The sequence below is a fragment of the Anopheles nili genome, chromosome 2 (assembly GCF_943737925.1).
Source record: "Anopheles nili chromosome 2, idAnoNiliSN_F5_01, whole genome shotgun sequence".
Taxonomy (NCBI): domain Eukaryota; kingdom Metazoa; phylum Arthropoda; class Insecta; order Diptera; family Culicidae; genus Anopheles; species Anopheles nili.
Genome location: NC_071291.1, coordinates 26,516,130 through 26,526,951, shown reverse-complemented (window position 1 = coordinate 26,526,951; position 10,822 = coordinate 26,516,130). Strand labels below are relative to the sequence as shown.

At 47.4% G+C, this 10,822-nt stretch overlaps 2 protein-coding genes across 2 annotated transcripts; both read left to right on the top strand.

Annotated features, from left to right (window-relative positions):
* The first annotated feature begins 1,053 nt into the window (after window positions 1-1,053).
* LOC128731665 (uncharacterized) lies at window positions 1,054-2,707 on the top strand. The gene is made up of 3 exons (XM_053824797.1): window positions 1,054-1,415; window positions 1,484-1,659; window positions 1,744-2,707. The coding sequence occupies exons 1-3, from the start codon at window positions 1,054-1,056 to the stop codon at window positions 2,349-2,351; spliced, it is 1,146 nt and encodes a 381-aa protein (XP_053680772.1). The 3' UTR covers window positions 2,352-2,707.
* Window positions 2,708-4,882: 2,175 nt separating this feature from the next.
* On the top strand, window positions 4,883-9,346 carry LOC128730972 (toll-like receptor 13). Its single transcript, XM_053824066.1, has 2 exons — window positions 4,883-5,054; window positions 7,224-9,346. The coding sequence occupies exons 1-2, from the start codon at window positions 5,029-5,031 to the stop codon at window positions 8,947-8,949; spliced, it is 1,752 nt and encodes a 583-aa protein (XP_053680041.1). The 5' UTR covers window positions 4,883-5,028; the 3' UTR covers window positions 8,950-9,346.
* Window positions 9,347-10,822: the final 1,476 nt, after the last annotated feature.

The following is a 10,822-nucleotide window of genomic DNA, read 5'->3' as shown; positions in this document are numbered from 1 at the left end:
TTTCTCTGTTGCATCATTCGGTTGCGGTTGTGTGGCTACTTCTTTGAAACCGTATGAAACCATAACCTCAAACAAATGCACCTTAGATCGCGATGGCTGCTCCTGTGAACGCTTCGGTATGGCAAAAATCGCTGCCAACTATCACTTTCTTCATGGCAACAGAATTCCATCGGAACCTCGCGGGAAATGTTGATTGCAGCATTTTTGGGATTTTTTCGGAAGTAACGTGCCTTGCGGCACTCATCCAAACGCGCATAACGGACGTCCGGCTGCCCGCGGTGCCTTATCAGGAAGGAAGTGGTCGAACTCAGTAGTTCGGTATTTGCACATCGCAGAACACCGCCCACTTCCTCCCTTCACCACTCCAAATCCACTCCAACCCTGCCCGTCATCGCGGGTGGACGATGGTGCTGCACATGCCCATTGTTGTTGCAGTTGTGCAGTTGAATTTGCACCGCTTCCTGCCCGTGTTAGACCGACCCCCACCCGTGCTCCCGGCTCTACTACGCACCCCTTTTTTTCTCTACGCCCACCACCCCAAAGGGCCTCACTTAACGCGCAAGCGCCCAGCCCCCGAAAGGTGCGCACGGTTGGGCACGCGGAAGATGCGTTGTTGTTTGGTTTTGTTTTTTTTTTTTGCCTTGATTTCTTCCAACCCACCCGACATAGCAGAGCGTCGGAACCCGTGTCGACACGTTGGAGCCCGCTCCGTTTGCCGGGCTATTATCAAAACGGGCAGCCCTTTGGGCGGTGGAAGGGCGCGTCCATTGGTGAGCCCGCTTGCTGCAAGGTGGGCCACTTTTGGGGGTCTCATTTGCGATCGACAATTCGTCCGGGTTGGTTCGGTTCGTGCACCAAATTTGCACGGTTCAAGAGCGAGTGCTGGGCCGCGGGCCACCGTTGTACTGTTAGTGTAACTTTTTTGTTTGTTCGTGTTAAGATGAATTACATTGATCGAGAGTGCTCAAAAAAGTGTGTAATGGTTGTCCGTCTCGTTCCAGGCACCGGTCACCCTCCTGCGGTAGCAACACATCATCCTTCGTGTCTCACACCATGATCAACCGACGAAAAGTGGTCATCACGGCGCTAGTGCCCTTGTTCCTGTTGGTGGCGATCGGCGTCGAGCTTTGCGCCGGACACGGCCGATTAATAGAGCCCCCAAGTCGAGCCTCAGCCTGGCGGTACGGCTTCTCGACACCACCGAACTACAACGATCACGAGCTGTACTGTGGCGGGTTCAATCGGCAGTGGCAGAAGAACGAGGGCAAGTGTGGCGAGTGTGGTGACCCCTTCGATGCCCCAACGCCACGACCCCACGAGTTTGGTGGCAAATGGGGTCAGGGAGTGATTGTGCGGCGGTACAAACCCGGTACGACGATAACGCTGCGAGTTGAGCTCACGGCAAGCCACATGGGGTAGGTTTTGCGACGTTGTTCACCTGCAAGGATCAGTCTAACGGTACGGTGTGTCCTTTTCTTCGTAGGTACTTTGAGTTCCGCATCTGTGACAACGTGCAAGCGAAGCAGGACTGTCTGGATAAGCACCTGATGCGGATTGTCAGTGGCACACCGAGCATCCCGCATCCAAATGATCTGAAGACGCGATTCTACCCTCGAAACGGTAGTCGCATCTACGATATGAAAGCGGAACTTCCGGAAGGTTCGTTAGTACCGACGTCATAGAGTGACCTCATGTTCGTAAAAGACCCTGTTTAACGCGCTCCCTTTTTTTTCTAACTCACAGATCTCAACTGCAGCAACTGCGTCGTGCAGTGGAAGTACGTGGCCGGCAACAACTGGGGTATCTGTCCGGATGGTAACGGTGCGGTTGGATGCGGCCCACAGGAAGAGTTCCGTGCCTGCGCCGATGTTTCGGTCAGCGTAAAGGACGGCCAGGACAATCGTACGCCATTGTGGCCGAACCAGAAACCGACACCCACACGTGCTCCAGGCGCAACCACGGAACCATCCGCCGGCGAAGAACCGATCGAGGAGCCACCGAAGGGCGTCAAGTACATGGGCCCGCTGGTGGCGATTATGTCGCTTTTTCTGGTCCTATGTGGATTTGCTGCACTTTATATTTATCACTATCATGGGGGGCGGATAAAGGCGCTGATACGGTGGAACCGCGAGAAGGCGCAGAAAAGTGGAGGTCCCTCGAACGAACCACCAAGTGCGGGACACAACGACCTGGAGGCGAACGCGCCCGTACCACCGCCCAGGACGAAGCGCATCTCCAACCAGATCCGCGACATCGACGCGCAGGAATCGAGTGTCCTCTCCGGCAGCACCAAGATGCGGAAGTCACCGCTCGAAATCAACGTACACCGGAAGCCGGCCGGTGTGGACTGAGCCCGTTTGGCGGTGTACTAATGCATGTTATATGTTTTTATTTATTTGCGCCACGCAGGGCGGACAGTTTTTTAAAACGTCGGGTTGCCTCTCGTGGGTTGTCACGTTGAGCTAGAGCTGGCGCGTGGAAAACAAAATAGTGTAATTGGATAGATATTCCCTCTCACAGCTGCGACTTTCATTCAGTATAAGTAGAAACGCGTACGCACGAAACGGTTCCGCTTGTGCGCGTTTTGCCGCCAACTTGCAGCATCTAAAACGAACGCTAACGGATTTTGGCAGCTGTAAATTGGCAGACGTTGCAATCGGTTTCGCTAAATGCACCACACGTATGAGAAATATAAAGTGTAGCGTAGTAAAGAAATAATTAACGCCAATAAAAATGCTAGATTATTAAAAACTTAAGCCTAACGTTTCCGTTTAAAACTGCTCGTACAGATGTATGCGCCTGAAAGTATACAGCAAGTGGTACATCTTCACAACCAAAAACGATAAGTTTCCCAACACCGTGCTTTCAATGCAATTTGAAATTGCATTGTTTTCACATTCATTCTCTTATCTTAATGCTGCTCTTAAGCCATTCCTTGATGCTAAGCTAGGCAGAGATGCCATTAAGAACTTTGTTTGCTTACCGAGAATGAGAAAATTATTCATCATGAGAAATGTGGACAGGATATAAAATGATGTCATGACTTCGTTGGGCCTCGACACGTGTCAAGATTTTATACACGTGTTCAAAATGAAATAGCACATGTATATTTAATATCGCTTCCTCGCCAATGACACACGGACATCTTAATTTGCTTGCTGCCAAAACATAGACATACTACAAACAGATAGAGCTCAATCCAAACTATCTAGCAGCATATATTGCTAAGTTTACTTTTAATACTCAACCGTATTTTTATTGTAGCACCCTTCAATCGTGTGCCGCTTTGGGTGTTCTGACATTAAAATGCTCGCAACCGTTGGCTACCTAGCTCAATTGTCGTGTTTATTCGTCCCGTTCGCATTGACAAAATGTTGCAAATTTGTGCAAAGAGACAAATTTTCAAACAACAACGCTACCACATTGTAGTTCTTGCGTCGGAAGGTGGTTCGTCGCGCTACGCGAATGCCTCTAATGAAGCCGTGCCGGCAGAGCGAACGTTATGAGTTCTGCTATCGGACGACGGTTTATCAATTTCGCGTGCTCGAGTTTGCCATTGACAGAAGCTCTATCGCATCACGTACGTCCACTCTACTAGTTCGATGGCCAAACGTTCGTACCACCCAGCGCACGCTTTGGGAAGATGATGTTCGTTAGGTCGCTCTTTTTTTCCTTCTGCTATGGGAATAATCTATACGGTGAGTAGACAAGCACTGCTTAGCTTACCGAAGTTCCAAAAATAGACACTCCCCAAAGCTCCATCACACCAGCAATCCTTTGTTAGCTTTTGGGGATCTCTTGTAAGCGGATTGGATGAGCAAAGAATAATTTTATTTTTTTATACTGTATTGTACTAGCCACACACATGAAAATTTTTTGCAGTTGCACAGTTGCTGCAAGTCCAAACCTCTGATATCGTGAATGGCATGAATTCCCTACTGGCACACATTCACGGCACACAAAGTTATCTCACTGAAAACCTAACCTGTGCGACCGAGCTCCACTCTACCAGACAGCTGGTGGTAGTGCATACGTGATTCTAGCTATACTACCGCCGTTTCCAACACCACCGGTAGCGACGACGGGTCGCTCCCCAACAAACGGTAGGGCCCCCTCAGCAGGGCTGAGCGTTCCCAACGTGTGTATCGTTTGGTTGCGTCGGCGCGTGCGAAGTCTCTATGTTCTATTATAACTTCCCCACCGCGATCGATCTGGTACGATCAGTACGCATTCAACCGTTGCCCGCAGCACATCACTCGGGCCATTGTAGCCGCTCGTCCCAGCGGCCAGACATTTTTTTTGCTTTCGAAATCAGAACAACTGGCGTACCAGTGCAAGTAGTGCAGAGCATCGTTCGCGTGATCTCTGGAATAGCGGAGATGCAGGCACGATCGATCGTGTCTTCTCGGATGGTGGAAAAAACACAGTGATTCGAAACATCGCAACGTGGGTTAGAGTGCACACGCCCTGTGGGTTCGTTGATACGAGATGCATGTCAGCTTTTATGTGCAATAGTCACTGCACATTGCATGCGACAGAGAGTTTGGGGATTTTCTTTGCAATAAAGTTGTTCTACTTCACGAACGGGGTAGACGAGTGACGCGTGTTAGCCAGGTTGAATCATGAACAACAGGCTGTAATACAGCAGCTTTCATAGCCAAAGCATGTTTGAAGTCTAGTCTAACGCAACGAGTGCTTTACTAGGTGCCTAACTACAGTTTAATTAAGTAGCGATCAGTAGAAGCATTTTTTTAATGGCCAAAAAATAAACTTACAATGCGAGATAGTTGATTGTGATTGCTTGCAATAGTTCTACAGGTGATTGTGAATGTAGCTGTTAATAACGACCGTTGTGACGATCATTACCGATACGGTTCGCGTTTGAATTCTGAAGTAGTTGTTCTACAGGACAAATTCGTGCCCAGCCGTCACTCAAGCAGGCGTGTGTTGGGAAGCTGAGCAGATTAGAAAGAAAGCTACAGGGATAGCGACTCTTCGGAACCTTCAAGCTGAGCACCACGGAACGTGATGGGAAAAATGCAACCAACGAAAAGGTACGATCGTTTACTTCTATTGAACGATAATATCGTTTACACAAACTGCTCAAACCTTTGCCGGTAGACAGAGTTTATTGTCGAATGGTGCGCCATGATCTTGCCGTTTGTCATTGACATTCGTACTCAAAGAGCGCAGCAAACAACCAAAGCAAACAAACAAACACGAGGCGACTGTTACATCTCCACCAGGTGGTGACCTTAGGGTATAGGACAACTGGGCTTGCAACAAATGTGGGCCAATGCTTTTCTTATGCTTGAATGAATTTTTATTCATATTTTCAACGATTTTTTTATGAATTGTTAAAAAATGGTTTTATGAAATGCGATATGAGGTTTTATGAGCCGACTTAATTACTTAAAAGGATGTATGCTATCCTTATTAGGAATTGAAGTGTACTATACATGCTAACTAAACAAAACACAAGCCTCCGCGATTAGCTTAGATCTGACAGTGTTGTAAAATTCCCTTTATTTACCAACCATGTGACGATGGGAGCGTTGGTACTGCTTTATATGTTTTATCGTTCCTACGTCTTGCCTCAGTAGACTCGCTTACATCACGTACGAAAGATGTTGCATGGACTGAATGTGTCGGTCTGGTGAGATAGTAAACAGAATGAATTTTAGCTTTGTTCAGCAATGTATGGTAATCTTATTCGATAGAGGAAAAAACCAGATGTACTTCAAAAGCTTTATTGTAACTGAGACATTTGCAGCACATTCCGATTATAAAGGGCTTTATCGATCACAAACGTACCCTCATCGGAAGGCGTCCGGAAAACAAAAGTGAACACTGGCACCATTATAATATGGCTATACCTGCCATGTATGTCGCTAAGTTCCGCATGTCGCCAGTGACCATCTCCTGTATCATGATACTCAAGGTCGTGAATCGGCCTAGGGAGAGCCACAGATAACTGATAGAGAGACTAGCGCGTATTACACACGCCACCGACGTCGTGTTAAAATATCATTAGTATGCGCAACTTGTCCAGTGGATTTAATTGACTGTAATTTTATTCCCCGCCTGTTGAATATGATGGTAGATTCACACTAGCCTTCAGCGGTTGCGTTTGCCGTCACAACTGATGGAAAATAGAATGCTCATCATACACGATTGCACTAGTTACCTGTTTAAACTTTGCAAAGCGGAAGACTTCCTATATCACTGCCCTTGAAGGAAGTGCACACAGATAAAGTTTCACGGCATGCGCTCGCGAGCCAACAGAGTGAAAGTTTATTCTCGTGGGGGTTCGTCGCTTGGATTTATCTACGGCGAACAAGTCTTTCGTTTTAAAGCAATGCGAATGATAAATGAATGCCGCGCTAACAAACTCGTGCAATTGTTTCTGTACCTTTTCAAACAACATTTGACAAATTACTTTTATTGATTGATAGTGGTGTAAAGTTTCTTTTTACTTAATGGAACGTTTTGCGAGCAATTTTATCGTGCACACTCGCATCAATATTCTGACAGTATTCTTTTCGTTGTAAATGAATGGAGCTAGAAACGTTTCGATTAATCAATTTCTCAAGAATGCAATCGCTTCCAGCACTTCCATTTGAGCTCGGGTAAGTCCAATTCGATGATGCGGCCTTTGTGAAACGTGCAAACGAGCCAACGCCACGGGCGGTTATGAGAAATCCTAGAGAAACCCCAAGTAACGTTGCGATGATGCTGCCCCGATGCGCATGCAAGCTCACTGAAAGTTTCAAATGCACGTGTGATCATTACGTGACGAGCGATGCAATGCAATGACGTCAAGGCGTCTTACATTTTATATAAAATATTTTACACACAAGTTATTCCCTTCAATCCAACATTTATGACTCCACGTGTGTATTCGTTTAAGGAACATAGTGAGAACGAAATTTTTAACGGTAAATCATCACGGAAAAGCAGAACTGATTTATTGCTTTGTGTAGGATGCAAAAAACTGTTGCGGAGGTGCTTACTAGTCACGTTCTGTATTGCATTTGATACCAGCACGCCATTTAACGCCTATCATCCAAAAAGTTTAACCCGCATAGTGCGGGTTTGTCTTTTTGCGATTTTGATAAAGCTCGGTCTACACCCATTAGTAATTGTGTTTTCGTTCACTCAAGCTCTCTGTTATTAGGCGCAATTTTCATGATAGTCATGTTTTTCCTCTTTTTCAATTTTAGATCCACAATAGCCAGCCTAACATTGGCAATGATCTGTTTGGCTGGGATCAGTCCCTCGCATGGTGACGAATGTGTCAGTATGAAACGTGACAGGCATCGAACGATTATGGAAGAGTATCGCCACTCGCCAAACTGGGACGGCTACCTAACAGAGGACACGTTGAACCTGCAGAACAACGAAACGGAAGTGGACCTCTCCAGGCAAGGTTTCAAAGAGGTCCACTGGCACTTGAGTAGCGTTGCGGGCGAGGGTTACGACGTATTCGACCTCAATCTGGCATTTAACAACCTCGAGGAGCTGAACGAATTAACCTTCCTGAAGTTCTACTCCCTGGAGATGCTCAACCTTTCGAACAATCGCCTCCAGATGATCAGTAATCTCACCTTCGGCTCGTTGATACGTCTGGTCGAGCTGGACCTATCCTTCAACCTGATTCACACCTTGGAACGGCAGGCTTTCGATAGGCTGTACGCTCTCGAGTCACTGAGCTTGCGGGAAAACTGTCTCGTTACACTCGCACCGAACCAATTCCATTTCAACGATCACCTATCGTCGGTGTTGCTAGATCACAACCAACTGGCGTTCCTGCCACCGGTTCTGTTCGATCCTGTAACAATGGTAGACGAAATCTACGAATTCGACCTATCGAACAACAACTTCCGTCGGATGCCATATGTCGAGATCAAAGAGATCGCGTTGCTGAAGATCGACAACAATCACATCGAAACGCTCACCGTGAACAAAACTTTTAATGTGCGCGCCCTGCAGATCCAGCACAACAACATCTACGATGCGGATCTGTTCAAATTCAGCCGAGCCGAGCACATCGATCTTTCGCACAACAACCTGGACAACATCGTCGGCCTGCATGAGATGAACCAGCTCGAGTATCTGGATCTCTCGTCGAACAACGTGTCCCGGTTCGACTACAACCTAAAGTACTCGATCCGGAACATCCCCAGCCTGGTGACGTTGCGGTTGCAGAACTGCAGCCTTAACGAGCACAATATCCAAGGCCTGCTGGCGTCAGAGTCGATCCTTAATCTCGACCTCTCGCAGAACAACTTCGTTCGGCTGAATGTAAGTGAGCTGGCGCGAATGCACACGCTGCAGTACCTGAGCCTTAACTTCAACTATCTCCGCGAGTTGATCAACTACGAGCTGCTAGGGCTGGAGTTTCCGTTCCTCGAGCTGGTTTCGCTGTCGTTCAATCGCTGGAACTGCACGTACTACGATCAACTGAACGCGTTCCTGAACCGCACACACATCCGCTCTACGAGCGATCCGCGCGACTGCTACATCAACGGTACGCACGTGACCGATTCCTACATTACGGACGCGTTCGAGCCGCAGTACACGATGAACCACGTCAAACGGGATATGACCGTGCTGCGCAATCTGGGCCGCAATACCATCTACTTCATGTATGCGCTTTTCTCCACGATGCGAGCGCAAGGCAATGAAACGTACCTGCACCAGATACGCCAGGATCGCCAGCTGGACGTGCTGGAACGGGACGTCGATCGGTTGCTCGGTATGCTCGCCTTCCTGGTGGCCATCTTTGCGTGTGTCCTGTTCGCGGCCGTCGCGTACGGTGGGTTCCTGCTCGTCCGTCGATGGCAACACAGTCGCGCCGTCAAGGTGGTGACGTATAACAAGCGAGCGAACGAGTTCAGCAATGGTGTCACCGTCAACGACGTTATACGCGATAATTCAGTGGCTTAGGTTAGCCTTGAGCATTACCTAAGTGGAGGAGCCTAAACGTAGGGATTAGGCGTTCTTTTAACCAAATACAACCTCCCTTACGATTGGCTTGTGATCGCTCGTCAGGACACCACGCCCGAGCAATGCCATGCGCTTCTGGAGCATTGTTCGATTGCTTAGAAGATTACTATTTGTGCTAGAGGCTGCGCTTCGAATTTGCTAGATTTAAGCAATGTTTCAAAAACCACAATGGCGCTGCGAGATTTCCAGTCGGATCTCGCCAAATGAACGTCAATTTGAAGCGCGTGAGAAAGTATTAGACCGGCCACATCAAGCCGAACGTATCTAGTTACCAGACAATCAAAGAAAAACACGTTTTATTCTGCTTGAAATTGTATCGATATTCTAATAAATGTAATAATAATTGAAACTATTCTATCATGTTTCATTCCAGTTATTCCATAGCATATTGTGCCATCATGAATACACATATTGAAATCCACAACCCGCTTATGTGCTTACGCGTGCATAGCTCTAGAATTATTTAATTTATCTCAAGCAACAAAATATTATATAATTGACTCAATTTTGCACCTGACTAGAAACTAGCTAATCATCTCAATTCAAACCCATCGTTTCGAGTGTAGAAGCGTTATTCTATTGATTCCCAGACAGAAACATATACATATTTACAGCACGAATATTAGCTGAAGTTAGAAGATCATTGAGTGTATTATACGCTCCTATCACGACACCTCTTATGTAACATTAAGTCACGCTGTTCCTAGCTTGATCCCCAGTGTAATGTAAAGCAAAAAAAGCTTCTCTCAAAACCCACCCGACGACTGATCAAGGGATGATCGATGATCACATTGCTCAAACACGGCACAATGTACACCGATTGATAGGATGCATCTACGTTGGACGAGCGATCTAGTACTTTCCATAGGTACTACAGGGGCGATCCGATGCGCACAAGTGAGAATGCCGCAACTATTCAAACACTTGCAAAAAGCTGTAACCTTTCGCAAAGATTTCGCACCCCTGCGATGCTATCGCACTTGGTTCGCCATTTAATTACATGCTGGAATGAGCTTGATTATGACGCCCTTTTTTTCTTTATTGTGCTCGTTGCCGTCTTCAATATCTATGATCTTTTCGAGAGAAAACTACCTCAGGTCTCGGGTTGGCTAGATAACGGTGAGATGAACCGCCTCGATCAGTTTCATCCAAGTGCATCAGCGAACTTGCGCGGAATGCACGAAGAGCCAAGCAGACAGAGAGAAAACAATCAGCCAAGATGGAATGTTAGCAAAAGGATCCTTTTTTTACTAAACCAAAAAAACTTGTGCACTTTACCTCCCAAATAGATTGCACTCTTCAACAGGTGCTTAGAACTAACCTGGACGGGTACGATGTTCAGCTACCCGGTTCTTTCCTAATAAATTCACCCAAAACTACGAGCAAGTGCTGAACGGGTACGTTTTCCAGCGCCGCACCATTTTCCACGCCCACTGTTGGCTGCCTCGGAAGCCAACCAAAACAACAGAAAACCGACAGGTGCTGGAATTTCCCACAAAGGTAGTTTATTAATGAAAAATGATCCTGCTTTGGTACCTAGTGCCTGACCAAGGCACTTTCGCCCGGTACGTGCTCTCGATCGCAGCTTTTTCGCTCCCCGAGTTCGAGCACGATCACGACGAAGACGAAGAAGAAGAGACGGCGCTTCTTCTCCGTTCGGACAGGCCCATTTTGCGGGTAATTCCCGCAGGGTCGACGCGGCAATCGTGAAGGCCATGGGGAGATGATCGTCACCTCTCGACCGAAGCGCCACACGCACGCATACATAGGTCTGGCGACACGCGACAAAGAGAGAGAGAGGATCGTATCGATC